Source organism: Taudactylus pleione, unplaced genomic scaffold, assembly GCF_031769625.1.
Source record: "Taudactylus pleione unplaced genomic scaffold, aTauple2 ptg000067l, whole genome shotgun sequence".
NCBI classification, from domain to species: domain Eukaryota; kingdom Metazoa; phylum Chordata; class Amphibia; order Anura; family Myobatrachidae; genus Taudactylus; species Taudactylus pleione.
The window spans coordinates 674,146-695,733 of NW_028284469.1; the positions used below are offsets into that span (position 1 = coordinate 674,146).

Below are 21,588 nucleotides of genomic sequence, written 5' to 3' on the forward strand. Positions count from 1 at the left end.
AAACACCAACCACAAGAATAGCGAGCAGTTCATACTCTGTACGATGTACTCGATTAATCTAATAAATAGCGGACATGACGTATGGTGCGTGCGGCCAGGGGGCGTTTTTATCAAATAAACGAGCGTATGTTTTGCTCGCTCGTTCAGACTTAGAGGTGGGAACAGACTGCAATTTGCGAACGGATCATTTGAATAGCCACCCCTTGTTTTTGAACGAACGACCACAAATAGCGAACGGCTCTGAATCAGGCCCTATGTTAGAGTATGTTGCTGAGTTATTGGCTCATTATTTTGTGTTACTCAGTAGTAAAACAGCTGGAAAAAGTTACTGTCCGTCGGCTGCCTAGAACTTTCCTATGTGAGCACTAGTGGTCCACCCAAAATTTTGAAAAAAAAATTCTTAAATAGTTTTGCTGTAACTTTCCTCAGGCCCTCTCCGATCAGCCGGGCAGCAGTTTTGCCTCCTCTGTCAGCTCCCTATACGTTTGAATAGTGAATACATAGCAGAGTGACACTGACAACAGCGCTGATACTGTCGTTTGATAAAGGTCCACTATAATAAAATAGATGACTGTAGTACTGTGCCTGTCAGCCATCAGGGCACTCAGCAAATCACAGAGATGTGCTCTTATCTTAGTAAGTTCCACCCAAAGTGATTATTGTATTTATTTTTTTCGCCGGAGTAACCCTTTAACTCCTATATGTTGCACCAAACACCAGTAGAATGTAGAACAGGGCAGAATTTGGAATTACGAGATTTAGAGGGGTATTCAATATGGGAGTGAAAAGTCCGTGTTGGACTTTTCGCTCCACATCAGAGATTTTCCTGGGATAAAGTATCGGGCACGCGCCCGCTTTATCCCCGTATTCAATATAAAACCTACGAAAACGGGAACCTGCGAAGTGGGATCTGTGAAAAAAAAATGAAATTTATCTGGAATAAATTGTAGGACCCCCCTAAAACTGTAAAAACATGGGGGATCACTATGGGTACCCCCGTTTTAGCCTGCAAATGAAAGTCGGGGATTTAAATAGCCGCAGCAGGTGTTTTTTTCCCGACATTGAAGAAGTGTTGTAGAAGAGCACTTAGGTTATTTTTTTCATTTTTTTAAGTGGTTCCATCAAATTTGGGGCACACTTAAATTTAATAAATTTTTTGGGGTGTCCCTATTTTTTTTTTTTACTTTTTTTGACACAGTTACTTTTAAAATGTCAATCCCAGGGGTGCAGACAAGTTTTTTTAAGCCTGCACCCCTAATCCCCAATTCTGCACTTTTTTTCGCCACCTATTCAGTGGTGAAAAGTTATCCCCGTTTTTTTTCAAAGACTTTTCGAACCTGCGAAAATGACATAATCGGTGCGAAAACATCGCAAAAACTGAGTTTTCGCTCCATATTGAATACCCCTAATAGTGGTAATAGATAAAATAATAACACAAGACAGCTTTGTGTATACAGTAGTAACACAAGTAGCATAAAGATTAATAATAGTACAGGCAGTGGTGGTACATTATGCTCTGTAGCAGAGGGACTATGTCATGTGCCCAGCAGAGAGCTGGAGGGCCCTGCTTATGGACATATCTAGGCAATGTCCTGTGAGAATGTAATGTATGTAATTATGCAAGAAATTAAGTGGAATGTACTAATGACCAACCTTTAATCTGATGAAATAGGGAGTACCTGGAGATTCTGGAGCTGCAGGTCCACTCGGTCCAAGAGTATGTATTGCTTCATATATATTCCTTTATTTATATTATTATTTATTTATATAGGTGCTGAAGTTTTCCTTGGTCTGATTCCCTTTGTGTCTACCTGTTATGTGTTATTTTTACTCTTTGGATCCTAGGTGTAATAGATGTTTCTCCTGCTTTGCTGACGTGTTAGTCTTTGTTTCACTTATACATTATTCAGCCCTCATATCACTGTCTCTATTTGCATATCAGGAACAGTATATATTGTCCGCTACAATTGCTATGTATAGAATACATTTGAAATGATTGATTTATTGATATTATTTCTATTGAAGTATATAGCTGTACAGTATGTTTGGATGCTGCCCGTGCACTAGCACTTATTATTTTCAGGCAAACATTTCTGCATTGTGTTGCAGGATCTCTTTCAGACACCTCACTGCCAGTATACTCCATTATATAATTATTTATGTGACTCCCTTCTAAAAAGTGATAACTGACCATTATACATGTATGTGTGTGTGTGTACACCTCCACACTCTTTTTAAATGTGGACTTCGCTTATTTGTATAATCAACAACACTATACATTTTGATTATCTGTGGTGTTAGGAATGAATATCTATCTATCTATCTATCTATCTATCTATCTATCTATCTATCTATCTCATATCTATCTATCTATCTATCTATCTATCTATCTATCTATCTCATATCTATCTATCTATCTATCTATCTATCTATCTATCTCATATCTATCTATCTATCTATCTATCTATCTATCTATCTATCTATCTATCTATCTATCTATCTATCTATCTATCTATCTATCTATCTATCTCTATCTATCTCATATCTATCTATCTATCTATCTATCTATCTATCTATCTATCTATCTATCTATCTATCTATCTATCTATCTATCTATATATCTATCTCATATCTATCTCATATCTATCTATCTATCTAACTCATATCTATCTATCTATCTATCTCATATCTATCTATCTATCTATCTATCTATCTATCTCATATCTATCTATCTATCTATCTATCTCATGTCTGTCTATCTATCTATCTATCTATCTATCTCCTATCTATCTATCTCCTATCTTTCTATCTATCTATCTATCTCATGTCTGTCTATCTATCTATCTATCTATCTATCTCATATCTATCTATCTATCTATCTATCTATCTATCTATCTATCTATCTCATATCTATCTATCTATCTATCTAACTATCTCATATCTATCTATCTATCTATCTATCTCATGTCTATCTATCTGTCTATCTATCTATCTATCTATCTATCTATCTATCTATCTATCTCTCTATCTATCTCATATCTATCTATCTATCTATCTATCTCATGTCTATCTATCTATCTATCTATCTATCTATCTATCTATCTATCTATCTTTCTATCTATCTATCTTTCTATCTCATATCTATCTATCTATCTATCTATCTATCTCATGTCTGTCTATCTATCTATCTATCTCATATCTATCTATCTATCTATCTATCTATCTATCTATCTATCTATCTATCTATCTATCTCATGTCTATCTATCTATCTATCTATCTATCTATCTATCTATCTTAGTTGTGTATTAATAGGAGCGTTCTATCACTATAGGGAGAACGTGGTAATCCGGGTGAAAGAGGCGAGCCTGGAGCTTCAGGACTTGCGGGTGAGAAGGGCATGGCTGGTGGGCACGGACCTGATGGACCTAAGGTGAGTTAACGTCATTCGTGAGTTAACGTGATACTGTATATCAAAGTGAAATTGGGGGTGAATTGAACATGAAAATACCAAATTTTCATAGAATTAAATCTCATCACAACTGTGGTCCCTTCATCTACATACTAGAATTTAAATCCTACTGTTTTAAGAACTGTCACACTATATTGAATCGAGAAGTGTTGGGACCGTATTACAAATGTGTGTGCATTTTTGAATCACAAAGTTTTTATTGAAAAGTTAACAAGTAGAATTACAAGTGTGTCTGCATAAACATCAGTGGCAATGTAGGCAACAAAAACACAGGAAACTGTACAGGTGCCGTAGAAATCAATCTAGATTACGTAAGCAATATGTGAGAGAAAGCACAGGCGATAAAGTTGTACTGAGAGAAAAAGATAGGGGTGGGCAGGTGGGGGAGCAGAGAGAAGATAGAAAAAAGGGGGAAGCTGAGCATGGGTATATGTAAAGGAAAGGAAGACCAGGAGTAGAAGCTAAGTAGCTAATCCAAACCAGGGAGAGATGTATTATGAAGGTCATACCAAGGCCTCCAGACTGCGTGAAACTTATCCACTGTGTTGTATTGGAGGCTGCTTATATATTCCATCTTAGACACATACCATATGCTGGGTAGGATGCGATGCATTCCGCCACCCATCGCATGCATGTATGCTGGCGTTAGTAATGCCTGTATGCATGACAAACAACGCAAAGGGCTGCTCTCTTGGTAAGAGTGGCACTTTGCGATGGAGGGACTTCCCGGGTCTATGACCCAGAATCCCCTCTGGTGTCCTTCTGTGCTGCGCTGGGGGGGTGTGTGCTGGGAGGGATCTAATTTGATCTCTCTCACAGCACTCTCCCAATAGAAGCCCTTAGGCTTCTATAGGGCAACTCCAATCTGGACAAGGCATTGACCACCGCAACCAGGCCCTGGAGTGCATCGCATTCTGGGGCTTGGTGCATATGAGATATGCAGTCAAACCCGCATTTTCAGGGAATATACCTTTGCTGCATCCCGCTAAGCTGGTCTATTAGTTTCTGGCAAGAGGGTGGAGAGGATTGTTTCCAAGCTCTAGCGATCTGGTATTTAGCCGCATAAGAGATTTGCAGAATAAATTTGTTGGCTTGCTTAGATAACTGGCAGACTGGGGCACACAAGAGAAGCGAGGCTGGAGATATGGGGGGGGGAGCAGGCACTATTGAAGTTATAAGCGATCTAACCATAGTCCAGAAGGGTGGTATATGCGGTCAGGTCCACCAAATGTGGAACAAGCTGCCCTCCTGACCACATTGGCGCCAACATAACTGTGAGACACTGGGGAACAGTTGGTGGAGATGGTCCAGGACTAAGTACTAACGTAAGTACACCTTATACATGTTCTCTTTAATAGCAATGCTGGTGGAGCATTTTCCCATGTCAGACCGAACTTCCTCCCAGGTTTACTCCCCTAAGGGGGAACCAAGGTCTTCTTCCCAGGATAGTTCGTGGGCTGCCAGGGATGTGCGAACTGGGCTAAAAAATGGAGTGATACAATTCGGAAATAGTACCTCTATCCAAAGGGCAATAAATACATTCACACCCCATTGGGGTGGGAACACTGGGGGGAGTAGAAGAAAAAAGGGATGAATCCACCTGAAATAACGAGTAATTGAAGCTGTGGTCCAGATAGAGGCCATACGCGAGGATTGGCCCGGAAGAAATGAGGGGTGATGCCATTGAGGTGTTTGGGGGGAGGGATAAGTAAAAAGGTTGAACTTTGTGGCAAGGGAATCCCAGACAGAGTAAGGGTGACCGGGAGGATGGATAGTATAGGAGAGGATCTGTGCCTACGAAGAAGCCAAGGTTGGTATGATATTGTGTCCACCCCGCTAAGCTCACTGTCTAAGTCCACCCAGCGCCAAGTACCCTTGGGAGAGTGCCAAGCCACCAATTGACTAAGATGAGTGGCCTGGTAGTATTATGAGATGGACGGCAGGCCCAAGCCCCCGTTGGAGGGTCTCTGGAGGAGAATTTCCCTACCTAGGCGCAGCTACCGAGAATTCCAGATACATTTGCCAAAGGAGGCTTGTAGGGAGGCAAGCACATGGGCAGGAACTGCGACCAGAAGGGTTTGGAAGAGGTATAACAGTTTAGTGGGGACATTCATCTTGATTGCATTTATGCGTCCTATCCAAGAGAGGTAGTATTTGTGCCATCTAGATATGTCCTGCTCAATAGCCCTAAAATGGGGGGGAGGGGAATTGGCGATATATATATGTGCTCGTAAGACTTGGTCAGGTGATGCGTGTGCATTTTTATTGTTTCACATATGTAAACATTATGGGGATCATTCAGACCCGGTTGCAAACACTGATGTGCTCGCAACCGGGTCGATGGGTGGCCCTGCGCAAGCGCAGCGGCTGCACTGCGCGTGCGCAAACCTCGGAGCGAGAGAAAAACTCTCTCGCTCCGGAGCTCACTACAAAAGGGGCGGCTGTCGATGTTGATCGACAGCTTGCCCCTTTTTGTAGGCGGGCCGGGGTGTCGTTTCCAAAACGCCTACCGTTTTGTGGGCGGCCGCACTGACATCATCAGTGATGTCAGTGGGGAGCTTCCTGGTCGATCAGAGCAGGAAGCTCCCTGGGGCTTGCGAGTGCCCAGACCCAACCTTAGGGTCTGGTCACAAGCCCCGATGGTCGCGATGGTGATCACCATCGCGACCATCACCCTGGTCGCTAGCTAAGCTGTGGGTGGTAACCCACAGCTTAGCTTGCGACCAGGAGGCCGCACCAAAAAACCAGAAGCGGCCGCCCTCATTCAGAGAGAGCGATCGCTTCTTGCGATCGCCTCTGAATGAGGTCCTATGTCCTCAGGCTGTCCAGGATTAAATGTATATTTTGTAGTTTCTACTGTTATATGTATTCAGTGTCAAAATAGATGGGTTACAGTTGAAGGGATCATACATACAGTAGTTCCAATTTTCCCCAATTTAAAACATGTAATAAACTTTTTAATGTAGACCATACATCTAAAATCTAATTCACTGTTACTATCAAAAGTTGCATCTCTGCTCCCAAAAATATTTAAATCCAGTTGCTGTACTCATAGTAATGAGTGTGACTATTGTCTTAGTGACCTTTATTATTCTATATATTTACATATATTTGTTATTAATATTTTCAAGCTTTTATCACCTACTGTCCATTACAAATGAATGTTATCTTATTTAGTATATATATTTAATCACACATACTTATTATTCTAGGGAAGTCCCGGTCCATCGGGTACTCCCGGTGACGTGGGGCCACCTGGTCTACAAGGCATGCCCGGAGAGAGAGGAATAGCTGGCACATCAGGTCCGAAAGGGGACAGAGTAAGTACCTACTGTGTTTCCTTTTTGTTTTTCCTTTTGTGGGATTTTTTCTTTGCTTTTTTTTGGAGGGGGACTAATATTAATCGTTCTTCATTACAGGGAGGTATGGGAGAAAAAGGCTCAGAAGGTACAGCTGGCAATGATGGCGCAAGAGTAAGTTGGACAAAGAGGAGAACAATCTCCAGTATAATAATAACTAATAAAAAATTTTATAAAATTATTTTTTGCACTTTGACCTGTGTCAAAGCGGGGGGCAGAGGTGCCACTAAAAGCCGGAAGGGAAGGTCATACTAAGTAGTGGGTCTTGTTGTCACGTCACATAACGAGGTCATCCATTTGGTCTCCCCGATCTCTGTAGTAACCCTTTGCCCCCCCCTCACCTCTGTAGTAACACGTCTCCATCTCCTATGTAGCACCCCATTGCTCCCCACCTTTGTAGTAAAGCATTTTCCCCATTGATCTCAGGTGTCACACACACCCCTACTCTGGCGCAACACGTTCTCTTGCACAATTTATACAGTACCTGCCCTACTCAGTCTTTCTCAGGAGCTTGGCAACAAGTTCATTCATTCCGATTCACTGCCAGACTGACCTCGCTGGAGACTTATGCCACTCATCAAACATTCTATACCTCTCAGCATTGTTAAAAATCTCCGTCATAAAGCGAAGGTGAGCCACCAAAACAGGGAAAGCCAATCCGACATTGTGGGTCTGGTACCTCACATAAGGAGCGAGCCATTTCCCACCCTGGTAACATGTTTGGTCCCCATCACTTATGTGACAACACCAACCACTCCTGCAGCAAACCTTTCTCTTATACACTTCATTCCTGCTCTCCTTATTCTTTCTCATGAGTCTGGCAGTATATCATAGCGAAGCTGACTCACTGCCAGACTGACCTTCCTGAAGAGCGTTAGGTCCCACACAGCCGCAGTCAGCTTGTGAGGGAGACACCCTGGATACTTTCCCTTTGATTTTACAGCATGGTTGTGAGGCCAGCTCATATGACAAATGATAATTTCTGCTCTATTTGCACAGACAGAAGGTTACTAACCCCACTGTAGGTGAACATTAATAATTAGCTTTTCTTTGTCTAGTGATGTTAGACAAATGAAAAAAGCGTGTGCTTTAATAAATTCATGTCGGCAATTATAATTGGGTTTCATACACTAAATAAATGTGGTCTGCAATTTTTATTCCTGTAGGGTCTTCCGGGGCCACTCGGTCCAGCTGGTTCTGCAGGTCCAGCAGGTGAAAAGGTCAGTAAGGGATTGCACCAAGATTTACCGTATGCAACGTTTTCATCCCCAAACCTGACACCGCAATCTCTTCTAGGGTGAACCTGGTCCAAGAGGTGTGATGGGTCCGTTTGGATCACGCGGTAGCCCCGTAAGTAACATATTTAAAAGATCAGTTTTATTAATGTGAATAACTGATAAGCCAAGATGTTATCCTTACGTGTGTAAAGTCAGCGCTCGGAAGCCAACGCCACGGGTCTTGGCGGCTTCCGCACGTAATTTTTCTAAAGGTAAAACTGTAAAAGTAACTGGAGCTTCTATGCTACTATTGAATACTTTTTGCAATATCTCTATAAAATAACCTATTTTGGGGGGGAATTCACACATCTGACACATTCATGAAAAGAGTCGTATTTTCTTATCATTCTGTTTATTGACTCATTAATCAACATTAATCAACCTTCACAATTTTTACTCAATCTCTGCCCGGTTAATAGGGGAAAGAATATTAGTGGCTCAGTGACCAGGACGTCGCTCCAAGGCAATCGCTCGCTATTTCCACTTTAGCCCGGGGTGGTTGTTGGTGATTGTTACTAGTAAACCACTACTGTCCCTGCCATCCCTTTGCCTAAGTGGTGCAAAACCAATAAAGGCACTGGGAGTCCAGGAGTATTTATAAAGAATAAAGGGGGAACATTGCATTTATTTTCTGCTGGACCCCTCTGTGGCTACTTCAATGTGCCTGCCCCCCCCCACCAGGTGACCTTGCTGCCAGCGGCACCATCTTTCCGGCCATGTCTTCATCAATGTAGCGCTGGTGCAGTAGACAGCAAGGACTGTAAGTACAGTGCCAAAGTCTCTGCTGTTTTCTGTGCCACCCGGCACCATCATTTCTAAGGCATCGCTGAAAACATGGTGCCGCTGGTAGCCCGGTCCAATCGAAGAGTCTGTCTGTTTACCTTTGACTCAAGGGCCCGCGTGCACCGCACACCTTTCACCAATTATAGATGCGCCAGTGTGGGTGGCCTCACCAACTGAATATGGTTGACCATGTAAACTGAGTGGCAAAAGAGCTAACATAATCCCCTTCGTGCTTGCGGGGAGATGTATCAAGACTTGGAGAGATTTACAGTGGAGAAGTTGCCCAAAGCAACCAATCAGCTTCTGCTATTTATCTAGCACAGTCTTTGAAATGACAGGAAGAAGCTGATTGGTTGCTTTGGGTAACTTCTCTTACTTTATCTCTCTCAAAGGTTTGATTACACCTCCCCTTCCACTCTCTAGGGCTTGACAGACACTGTCCCATGCATGAAAATGAGGCATTATTATTATTATTATTATTATTATTATTATTATTATTATTATTATTATCTGTTAATTGTTAAGTGCCACAGGGTGTACTCAGAGCCAGACAAAGATTAACATAAAACAGTTATAAATTATTACCTCACTCCCTCATCTTGCTCCAGATATTCACAGTTGTAGAGGAGACACAATTAGAAAAGTGTTTTCATCCAGCCTTTGCACATCATTATTGAATATTGGGCCTTATTCAGACCCGCTCGCTCGCTCTGAATCAGGTCGGGGATTTTTTTTTTTCGGCCTCCAGGGCACCCGCTAAACTGTGGGTGACCGCCCACAGTTTTTGCGAGCGGCCTGGCGATGGTCGCGATTATCGCGACCATCGGGCTTGCGAGGAGACCCTTTGGTAGAGTCTCAGCTCTCGCAAGCACGAGTGGACTTCCTGCTCTAATAGAGCAGGAAGTCCACTACTGACATCACTAGTGCTGTCAGTAGGCGTTCCTAAGGGAACACCTGCGTTTGTGCAGCCACCCCCCCTCCCCGCCTACAAAACGGGGCTAGCTGTCAATCAACATCGACAGCCGCCACCCCTTGTAGCGAGACCCGTTGCGATGGAGCTGCCGTCGCAGCATGGGTCTCGCTCATGCGCACGCCGGAGGCGGCGCATGCGCAGTTGGGGACCATCGACCAGCTTTATTCAGGCCCACTGTCTGTTGTAGTTGTGTTTTAATCCATTAATGCAGACGGATTTGCCTAATTGACCCCAAGTGAGCCAATAGGCCAATTAGTAAAAAATAAATGTAAATCAAATATCAAATAGCTGCTGTTAAAATATCTAATTATTTATTTTTTTGTCTGGTGTTATTATTATTTCTGTCAATTTTGTGTTTTGCAGGGTTCTCGCGGTGAAAATGGCCCTACAGGTCCTGTTGGATTTGCTGGCCCACCAGTATGTATTCAGTTACTGTTACTGTATGCGTTATAGTATTGTGCTTTACAATTATTCTACACTATTTCTGCAGCATGGTTATGGGTGCAGCACAGTGGCACAGTGGTTAGCTGTTAGATGTAATTTGTGTCTAGGTACAAACATATAATGCTAAAATGTAGAATATTTATGTTCTTTTGAAAAAAAAAAAAAACTATCCATACCATGCATTGATCCCAAAAAGGTCAAATTGAATCCAAATTCACGACGTGTAAATATAAAAAAATATAGTGTAATACAAAAGAATATCATTCACCACCGTGTTCACAAAATAGATGACGTTTGTGCTTCTTTCAATAAAATACTGGAATAATAAGATGACAGCCACAATAGATGTTCCCTAGATACTGTACCCTTACTAGTATAAGAGATAGATGTAGACATATCACAGTATCTTTCAATCTTCAGTTTCCTTCTCCCTTAAATCGCCAGTAGTAATTCACTCCAGGTTTTCCAAAATATCAAATATGATATAATATCACAATAGCGATGTATTGTATGATATTTAGAAAAAGTTATTTAATGGTTACAAAGAATAACATGTTCAAAGAATATAACAATAATGGATGCAACCATTAAGGCCCGTACCAGTCAGACCTGCAAAATCAGGCTTATTACAATAAACAGTGGGATTCCCAGGATCCAAGGGCAAAGTGAAGACCTGTTTCCGGTTGTAATCCATCTGGGTGAAGGCAGTGTTAATTTTGTCGACGAAACCTTTGACTACAAGTAATCGTTGAGTACGTTTTTTTTTTAGGACTACACTGTAACAATAACAAAAATAAAATTTTAATAACGAAAATTACGACAAAATCTGTGTCCAATTTTAAATAAGCGACTAAGACTAAGGGGTCTATCATTGCCGCATTTGATATGTAAGGGCCTGATTCAGACCCACTCGCGAGCGGCTGTCCGCTCGCAAGTGGGTCGATGTTAGGCACTGAGCATGCGCACGACGGAGGGAGCTCCGTCGTGCGCATGCGCCAGACGCGATGAGCGAAGGAAAGTCCTTCGCTCGTTGTGTCCGATCAAAGGGGGCGTGCTGTCAATGTTGATTGACAGCACGCCCCCTTTGGTGGGCGTGCCGGGGGCGTGCCTCCCTGACGGGGGCGTTTCCACGGGAACGCCTCCCGTCAGAAGCCGGCCCACTGACATCACTAGTGATGTCAGTGGGAGTGATTTTGGCTCTGATAGAGCCAAAATCACTCCGGAGCTTGCGGTTGAAAACCTCAACCGCAGGCTCCGGCTCGCAATTTCGATGGTCGCGATGGTCTCGACCATCGCGGCCATCACAAAGCACGCTCGTATAGCCTGTGGGTGGTGACCCACAGCTATATGAGCGTCCAGGAGGACGCTACATGAAAATGGAGCCCGGCCCTCATTCAGAGCGTGCGCTCTGCTCAGAGCGTACGGCTCTGAATGAGGGCCTAAATCCACTATTCAGCAATGGGATAATGGAGAAGATAACGCAATTATCTTCTCCATTAATTCCCATCTGGCAGAGTACCAGCCCGGGAGGGATCAGCCATTGATCTCTACAGTGCTTTAACGCTTTTTGCTGTTCAGCAAAGCAAAAAGCGTTAAATTACTCAAAAAATATTTACTTTATAGAATGGCGTTATATGAAGAAAATACATTAAATTTCAAGAAAAACTGGATGGAAATTTTCCCATAAGTCCCTGCAGCATCTTGTAAATCCGCCCAGTCTCCGTTCCTGCTTTGCGGTGACCGCTGACAGGTGTCACTCTAGAGCATGTCAAACCTGCCTAAATTGATTGACATGTGTACACAGGCTTTATATTAGCCTGTATACATTTATATTTATGTGCGATTATATTTAAAATGTATATACAGTATAGCCTGTGTACATATGTCAGTCAATTTGGACAGGCTGTATTTGGATTTACCCGTCGGCGGTCACCTCAAAGCAGGGACGTAGACTGTTCCCGAGCGCATGTCTGAGCATGCCCAGTAGCAGAAACAGAAGGTATTGTCTTCGGAAACCGATAACAATGCCTTCTGTAACATAGCAGGGAGAGCGTGTTACCGCAACCACTGTCCCTGCACTAAAAAATGCTGAATAGCTGACATCTGTTTTAATAATCATATAAAATCGTGACAATGTAGCCCGATAATATTCTGGGCAACATTGTCACTGTTGCTGAATAGACCCCTAAAATTAAATTTAAAATCCTTTTCAAAACAAACACTGGTTCTAACAAACTTAAGGCATCCATTTGTATAATACATTCTCACTCTACTCAGCCCAGACATAGTTACAGGTTTGCTGACTTCAAGTTCTCAATGGAATCTTAGAGGAAAGTTCTTCAGTAAAATCCATTACAGGATCATTAAACTGTTCACAAAAATGATGACTAAAACATTGACTAAAATTAGCCTAAAATGAAAACTGAGGTCACTGACTAAAACTTGACTAAAACAAAGCAAAAAAGAAAGACTAAAATGTGACTTTAAACCAACTACAATTTTAAATAAGTGACTAAGACTATAACTAAATTTTAAATCCTTGTCAAAATTAACACTGGTTGAAGATCCAATGGCGCTGCCTCACTCTTACTGACATCTTTTCGAGTTACTTATTTATAAAAGCTGGAAGTAATTTCCAAATGCATCAGCAAGAGTGAGGTAACGCCATTGGACTTACAACCATATGGATTTCAAATGAAAACATCACTTCACCTTGTACCTGGATCCTGGGAATCCTGCTGTTTATTGTACGTATGTAGATTTGACATCACAATTTGGGATACAGTCAGTTGTGCATTGGCACAAATGCAGCTCTCTCCCCATGCAAGTAGCAAGAGCAGCCAGGCCAGGAATATAACAGAAGGTGTGGCTTCACTGTGAGTACACAAAAGAAAACTTAGTACATAACTCATGCACATTACAGTAAGTGGCCAGGAAGTGTAAATAATTAGCACCAAAGTCATGTCCTATTTATGCCTCCTGGATGCATTCTCGCAGAGCGCTTATTTATTATATGTTATGGTGTGTGTGTCATTAGTAAATTGTAAATAGGAATCAAAAAGGACATGCATTTTTTTTTGTAGGGACCTGATGGACAACCTGGTGTGAAAGGAGAACCTGGGGAGCCTGGTCAAAAGGGTGATGCTGGATCTCCTGGTCCACAAGGTCTTTCTGGATCTCCTGGTCCACATGTAAGTATTAGACAGTCCGTAAATGGTTCAAATAGTTTCTTAGCATTTCCTGTGAATTCTAAAGTGCTGCTGGTCTACTCGCTGTACTGAACGCAACGTGCAATTAATCCTTAGACGGCATAGATTGCGATTTTGCTATTCTCAGCACGTTTAAAGTTGCTATATGTAATAAAAATTAGCAATTCATTTTGCCTACTAGTAATAATCAGCAAATTGAAAACTGTCATGAAATGCACCAGAATAACTTGCAAAAGAATAGACATTCCTCAGGACAACGAGATTAATTAAATCTGACATTTGATTCATATTAGCTCACATATGTGGCCTATTATAATACATTTAAAGTCTATAGAAACCATATGCAAAATGGAGAAATCATACTTTTATTGGGTTAGTTTTTCTTTTCTTTTTTTTTTTTAATCTATAGAGATGTGTCCACATGCACCTAGGGGAATATTTACTAAAGTGAGAATTTATATATGGAGATGTAACCCATATCTTCTAGAAGGTGCTAGATAAATGTTAAGCAGAATCTGATTGGTTGCTATGGGAAACATCTTCACTTCTAAAAAATTCTCACTTAAGTAAATATACCCCTTGAGTCTATATGCCATATGGCACAAGAAACCCAGAGACCATCGGAGAGGCGTAGCATACCATCTGTTTATTTCAATGTTGGGTCTTATTCGCATCGAAATTGCAGCAAAAGCCCATTCAAAGTATACTAGAGACTCTAGAACTTGTGCTCAGAGAAATTCCTTAAGTGACATTAAACCAAGTTTAAAGGGTCCGGTTTGTGTAACTTAGCCAGATGTACAGTAGTGTAATTCATGTCATGGAATGAGGAGAGATGTAATGGGGATGGAATATAGGCACATACAATAGGGTAGCGCTTATCAATATGGTACAGTGAGCAAAGAAAAATAGTGATTACCTTTTAACATCAAGCTCAACAAGAAAAAGAAAGGTTATACATTGCTTGACCACTAACTCCCAATACATACTGTACAATAATTTGTATAGAATGTGAATCAGATGATAAGGTTGCAAGGATATATACGGAGGGCCCGGGTGCTAGAGACGTGGCCAAACGTAGGAGTGTGGCCAGGAGCGTATCTATAATGGGTGCAGGGTGAGTGGGGAACACAGGCCCCTGGGTCCAGGGAGGCCCCGCACCGCACACTCTGCACCCATAATATTATTTGCCCCTCCAAAGTCCCACGTCGGCGCAGGGGTCCGGCGCTGTAAAACGACTGGAAAATGGCCGCGGCGGCCATTGTCCCGTCGTTTGCGCATGCGCAGTACAGGGAAAATGGCCACCACGGCCATTTTCCCGGTGACCTGTGCATACATTATAGACTCTGGCCACACTCTAGTGCCCAGAGTCTATAACTCCGGCACTGGCCGCGCACAGCTCAGTGCGTGTCGGCCGCCGGGCGGAGAGGAGGGGGCCCGTGTCGGAGACTGCACACGAGCCCCATCCTCTCTAGAAACGCCCCTGGTTGTGGCCACACCCACTTGTTAAAAGTTTGACTGAAAATATTATGTTTTGAGGTAGCATGCACCTAGAAGGGTACATTCCATGGGGTAGGGTACGGGATGCCGGCACTCGGGATCCCGGCGGTCAGAATCCTGACACTGGCATCCCGTTCCAGGTTAGAATCCCGACGAGGAGAGGTGATTATACCTAACCTCAGGGCCGTGGCTAGGGTAGTGCGGCCGGTGCCAACGCACAGGGCACCACAGATCAGGGGCACTGTTTGGGCCTGTCAAATTTCTGTTTATAATCATTCTCACTTGTAGCTTCCTCTTATTTTATCCCCAGCATCTCCTGGCCTCCTCTATCTCTTCCCTGGCCCTTCCCCATGAGGCCATTCCCCTTTTTTGGGTGCATTATGTCCCTTTGAAAAATGAGGGGGCGCCAATGCTCTTTCTGGCACAGGGCACCAAAAATTCTAGTTACGGCTCTGCCTAACCTAACCCTTAACCCTACCCTAACTTCCCTCCCTGGTGCCTAACCCTAACCTCCCCTTCCCCGGTGCCTAAACTTAACACTCCCCCTAGTGCCTAACCCTTAGTCTAACCCTCCCCCTAACCCGGCTACTGACCTCTGAGATCACGGAGGTCGGGATGCCCGCGCTGGTATTCCGATAAGTGTCAGGACTCTGGCTACGGCATTGGGAACACCAGAATCCCGGCTGTTGGTATATTGAACGTATCCCCATTCCACGTCATCCAGGACCCCCAGATGAAGCCAGGCCCGGATAATCACTAGCCTCCCCACCCCCCTTCAGCTCCCTCGTCCATTACCTTAAATTATTTATTTATTCAATGTGTTGCTGTCACTTTTGTATGTGGCAAAATAAGTAAAAGTTAATAATAATTAATAACTCTACTTATTGTCATTGTGCTATATTGTCACCAAAGTAAGAATTTGACTGTAATCTCAAAATGTTGCATTTTTACATATCGCATTGTGGGATATCATGACAAAAACTAATTCACTCTAAAGCCCAGATTTAGTGACGAGTGATATTCTTGTTGTCACTCATTACTAACCTTAAATGGTTCTCCAACCAATCAGCTTCTAACTGCCATGTGTTTGAAAAATGACAGTTAAGAGCTGATTGGTTGGAGCACCATTTAAGATTAATAACGAGTGACAAAAAGAATATCACTTGTTGATAAATCTGTGCCTTAGTCTAATATATACTCTTGACAACAGAGCCAAATAAACATATACAGGGGATGCAGTCGGGATGCCGAAGGTCTAAGTGCCGACCGTCGGCATCCCGACTGTTTAATCCCGGCAATTGTCTAATGACCGGCGTCAAAATCCCGACGCCTGTCGTTAGATCTATGCCGGGAGTCCAGCACACGGCTTACCGATCGAAGGTAAGGGGGAGGGTTAGGTTAGGGGCTCCCAAGGGGGACTTAGGGTGAGGCACCCCCCCGGGAGGTTAGGGTTAGGCTATGGGAAGGGGGGGGGGTTAGGGTTAGGCACCCCCGGGGCGAGGTTAGGGTTAGGCACCCCCCGGGAGACTTAGCATTAGGCTGCGGGGAAGGGGGAGGGGGGGTTAGGTTTATTCACTTGGGGGGGAGTTTGGGTTAGGCACCCCAGAGGGAGGGTTAGGGTTAGGGGGAAGGTTAGGTTAGTAAATAGAAAGAAATACTTACCTCTCGGAATCTCACTGCCGGGCTTCCGCTGTCGGGATTTGACCGGCGGTAAATCATACTGATCCCCTTATAAAGAGGTGAAAATCTGGTTGGATAAAGACTTCCATTAAGCAATAACATCAGCTGTAGGACACAAAGTTTTGGGTGCAAATATTGTAATGTCTTTCCAGATTAATGTATTCCTCTATAAACATTAACTACATTTTGCTATTGTGTAAAATTGTTGATTTAGGGACCTAATGGTGTGAACGGACTTAAAGGCGGCAGAGGAACACAAGGCCCCCCTGTAAGTACATACCTTCATTTATTGGTTGATTTCTTACGGTGAGCTGGAATATTCACACCAATGCTAATTATTATTCTATCAAAATTGTTTTTCAGGGAGCAACAGGCTTCCCCGGTTCTGCCGGCAGAGTTGGACCTCCTGGTTCCGCTGTAAGTAAACCCTTAATAAGTCTGTTGCTCTGAACTTTAAATATGCTATTACAATTTTCAGTTTTGTTAATAATTTTATTCTACAGTGTATATATATATATATATATATATATATATATAAGACTTTTATAAGGTCATCATTTTAGACTATTTTTATAATATTAAATAAAAAGGCAATGTACTGGATTTCTGTTAAGTGTTTTGCATTTTAAATATCCTTTAATCAACGCTACAATACTTAATAAAAATCGATTGTTGACTATATATTTATCCATTTACACATTAGCAAATCCATAGGTTGTATCAACACATTCAGCTAATGATAACGCAGCTGCTTAATTTCTACTGCACCAGAAAAGCTATAAACCATTGATGATGAAGATTACACGCTGCTGTGATATCAGAAACAGCTTCCATTAATATGTAAGACGGTGGCAGTGAAGATTAAATGTTACAGTGATCTCAGCTGTAGCTTCCATTATGGAGACAGTAACAGTGAATATGAAATTGCTACAGTGATATCAGTGGCAGCTTCCACTAATGGGACAGCAACAGTGAAATTGTATCCACAAATAATCAGATGTTTGTCCAAAGATAATCACTGTGCCCTCAATGCTAGGAGTATGTTATAATATAACACACTTACTGATCTCTATTGTTATATAGATGTAATGATTCTTTAAACATTGTATGTTGTATCACCATCATCTGTAAATAACTAAACTAAGGTGGTTGTTCTGTAACTGGCGAATGGAGACAAACACTGACATTATACAGTTCATATGGTAACATACACTGAACCCGGGAAAGGGGTGAAAGGAGAGAGTAGCAGAGTATGAATTTGCATATGATCCTTGCTACAAAGGTGCAGCCATAGACCCAGGAGCCCCTGTCACCGGCACACTGTACAAGTGCACCAACGTTCTTCCAACACAATGCTCACTTAACACAAAGCAATAAAAATATATTCCATATCAATATCTAGTTTCTTGTGCAGAAGAGGAATAATGGCATAGAAGAACATCACAGGGTTAATTATTATCTATTTATTATTTATTACCAGGTATTTATATAGCGCACACATATTTTGCAGCACTTTACAGAGAATATCTTACCATTCATATCTGTCCCTGCCCCAGTGGAGCTTACAATCTATATTCCCTATGACATGCAAACGCACATACACACTATGGTAAAAAAACATTTTGTGGGGAGCCAATTAACCTACCAGTATATTTTTGGCGTGTGGGAGGAAACCAGAGTACCAGGAGGAAACCCACGCAAGCACAGCAAGAATATACAAACTCCACACAGTTAGGGCCATAGTGGGAATTGAACCCATGACCTCAGTGCTGTGAGGCAGTAACGCTAACCATTACACCGTCTGTGCTGCCCGTCTGTGCTGCTGGTTAACTATTGTGTAATATGGCTGGTTACAATGGTACAGTATAAGGGTGGAGATTTATCAAACCTTCTAAACCTGACAAGTGGAGTCTTTGCCCATCACAACCAATCAGATTCTCACTCTCATTTATCTACTATGGTCTATAAAATAATAGCTAAAATCTGATTGGATACAATGGGCCACACCTCCACTTTCTTCTTAAGAAGGTTTGTGACATCTCCTCGCCATGATATGAGCCCAGTAGTGCCCTTCCTACAGTCATATATCTCTTTTCCCTTCCAATAGGGTGCTGTAGGTCCTGCTGGCGCTATCGGTGAACCAGGCAAGGACGGTCCGCCAGGTCTTCGTGGTGAGCCCGGTGCACATGGTAGAATCGGAGACCGAGGAGCTGCTGGTCCCACTGGAAGCCCGGGTGACAAAGGCGATGCTGGAGACGATGGGCAGCCGGTGAGATGGGGAATGTTTTTCAAAACCCTTTATGCCACCTTAACATGATGTCAGAGTATAGGGGGCTACTTATTTACTAATGTTTACCCTGAGCTGATCCAAAGGTTTCTTAACATTAATTACACAAAGGATGACAAAACAAACAAAAACATTTTACCTTTAATAGCTATATCTATAAGTTAGCGCAAAATGATAAGTGTGGAATTTATTTACAGCAGGACCTGATCCAATGATTTTGTGATTATTACAGCTGACCTGATTGTAATGCGGTCATTATATGTGATAAAGCCGACAGGTGTTTCTTTTTATGTTTTGTTTTTTTTAAGCTACAGTACAGTTTTGTGACACCAACACAACATCACACAATATGAAACACTTGCAGCGTATTAATCATTGTGGTGAGTTTCTGTGAATGGTGAATGTAAACAAACATATTTTATATTAATATTGTACAGGGTCCCGATGGCCCGCCTGGCCCATCTGGAACAACTGGTCAAAGAGGCAACGTTGGCATGCCCGGTCAGAGGGGCGAGAGAGGCATGCCAGGACTCCCAGGCCCAGCTGTAAGTGTCTTAATATGAGATATGAATAAAATGTAGAAAGCATGGGTTGTATCATTTACAAAAAAAGAATCTATGTATTAAAGATGAGCAGTTCGGTTTTGACTCGATTCTCTTCGCCCAATTAGCACTAGTTCAGAATGGTTGGGATTTATCTTATTGGCTATCCAAAACGGGATGTAGTCGGCATCCCGGTGTGCGGGATGCCGACGGTCTAAATACCGGCGCTAAATTCCCGACAGGTCGGGATCCCAGCACCAGTATCCCGACCGTCGGCATCCCGAAGGTAAGTACCAGGGTGTTAGGGGGAGGATAGTTTTAGGTGCGGAGTTAGTGTTATGCACTGGGGGGAGGGTTAGAGTTATGTACCGGGGAGGGAGTGTTAGGATTAGGGTACGGGGAGGGGGAGGTTAGGTTTAGACACTAGGGGGGAGGGTAGGTTTAGGCACCGGGGAGGGGGAGGTTAGGCTTAGGCAAAAGAGGGGGAGGTTAGGGTTAGGCACCGGGGAGGGAGGGTTAGGGTTAGGGTCAGGGTCGGGGTTAGGGTAGGTATTAGGAAAACACTTACCGTTACTTTCTATGTCTACATGTGTGCAAAACACAGGATGGCACCAGCAATGCCACTAAAGATCTCTGCTTGTGCTCATTCACCTGGAAATAGAGTATTTCTGCAGACTGCAATAGTGGAATTTTCCCTATCTTTATACTTAAGACCACTAAAAACACAGATGAAAATGGTAGGCCACACATGTCCTGGCGGCAGCTAAACGCCTCATTGCCGAGCCCTGGAAGTGACAAAACCCCCCTCTGGTTTCTTTTCTTGAGTATTATATGTGGCTTATAGTGCGAATGGAGACGTTCATGTGCTAATTACATGCTAAAGAAGCCACCATCATGCAGTATGTGCCCCGAGGCTCTTGTTACAAAGTCAGTCTTTTTGACCTCACGACCTATGGTTACTGCGGCCACTACCGTCTTACCCACCATATAGCGACACCCAGCCGGCTCACTGTACTGATTTAATCTCCAGACCACTACTGAGAGTCATCTCTCTCCCTTTCTCAGTTTATCTAAAGCAGGGACGTAACTAGGAGCGAGCGTGTGGCAGCTTCCACGCTCTGAGCCAATCAGCGCTTCCCCATTCATTTACATAGGTGACCTGTCATTTTTTTCCAGCCCTCTAGAGGGCAAGAGCATTGCAGCACTGGGTCTGTTTTTTTGTTAGCCAAGAACCTGTGGATGCCTACATGGGCTGAAGAGGACCTAATCCAAGGATTTTCTGATTATTAAATTGGAAAACAAGGGCTGTCTGGGGGGTGTTTTTTCAATGAAGTACTAAAACAGTCCGTGTCTGTGTCCTGTCTCTATTTTAATATTTTATTTTACAGGCAGACTACAAGTGCCAACAGGCCTTTAATGTCCGGACATGCTGGCACTTGCGGTTCTACAAGCGTTATCGTGATAGAGCAGGCATGCTGGGGCTTGTAAGGCTGCCTGTAAAGAACAGTATTAATAACTCTTTTGTTACCATTACCCTGCACCTACCGCCACCAGGGGAAGAGCCCTATATTTTCAGCACAGGGCTTGGTGTCCCTCTGGTGTGGGGACCCCATCTTTTTTTTTTTTATTGGGGCGGTGGGTGTTCTGACTTTCTAAGGGATTCCATGCTATGTATCTCCCTGCTTTTGCATTATCCCCTTCGCTGATTCAGCCTGGTGCTGGTTTTTGCAAAATAGGGGAATCCCAGGCCATTTTTTCCCCCTAGTTTCCAGTATCAGCCCAGGCTCAGAGGTTCGAGGCTGGTTACTGATTTTAAAGGGGCCCCACTAATTTTTTTTCTATTAACCTTATATTCTATTTAATACATGACAAAGTCTGCAGAGATCATACAGATCTGTATGGTGCTTTCAGCCCACCCACAAAGATGGTGCTGCTTTAGGGAGGAATCAGGAGGAGAATTGGACAAAGAAGTCACAGCAGCGTACACACCTGTATTGTTCGGCTGATCGGCGGTCGGGTCTCCTGATTTTGAAGCAAGTTTAAAAACCTTTAGACCCGACCAGACGA

At 43.0% G+C, this 21,588-nt stretch overlaps 1 protein-coding gene across 1 annotated transcript in view; it reads left to right on the forward strand.

Annotated features, from left to right (window-relative positions):
• Positions 1 to 21,588, forward strand: part of COL5A2 (collagen type V alpha 2 chain) — a 210,555-nt gene that overhangs the window by 174,989 nt on the left and 13,978 nt on the right. Inside the window, exons 32-43 of the mRNA XM_088466944.1 lie at positions 1,673 to 1,717; positions 3,333 to 3,431; positions 6,683 to 6,790; positions 6,890 to 6,943; positions 7,996 to 8,049; positions 8,126 to 8,179; positions 10,226 to 10,279; positions 13,390 to 13,497; positions 16,907 to 16,960; positions 17,056 to 17,109; positions 18,800 to 18,961; positions 19,417 to 19,524. Coding sequence (XP_088323070.1) covers positions 1,673 to 1,717; positions 3,333 to 3,431; positions 6,683 to 6,790; positions 6,890 to 6,943; positions 7,996 to 8,049; positions 8,126 to 8,179; positions 10,226 to 10,279; positions 13,390 to 13,497; positions 16,907 to 16,960; positions 17,056 to 17,109; positions 18,800 to 18,961; positions 19,417 to 19,524 — 954 coding nt within the window. The remainder of the gene's footprint in view (positions 1 to 1,672; positions 1,718 to 3,332; positions 3,432 to 6,682; positions 6,791 to 6,889; positions 6,944 to 7,995; positions 8,050 to 8,125; positions 8,180 to 10,225; positions 10,280 to 13,389; positions 13,498 to 16,906; positions 16,961 to 17,055; positions 17,110 to 18,799; positions 18,962 to 19,416; positions 19,525 to 21,588) is intronic.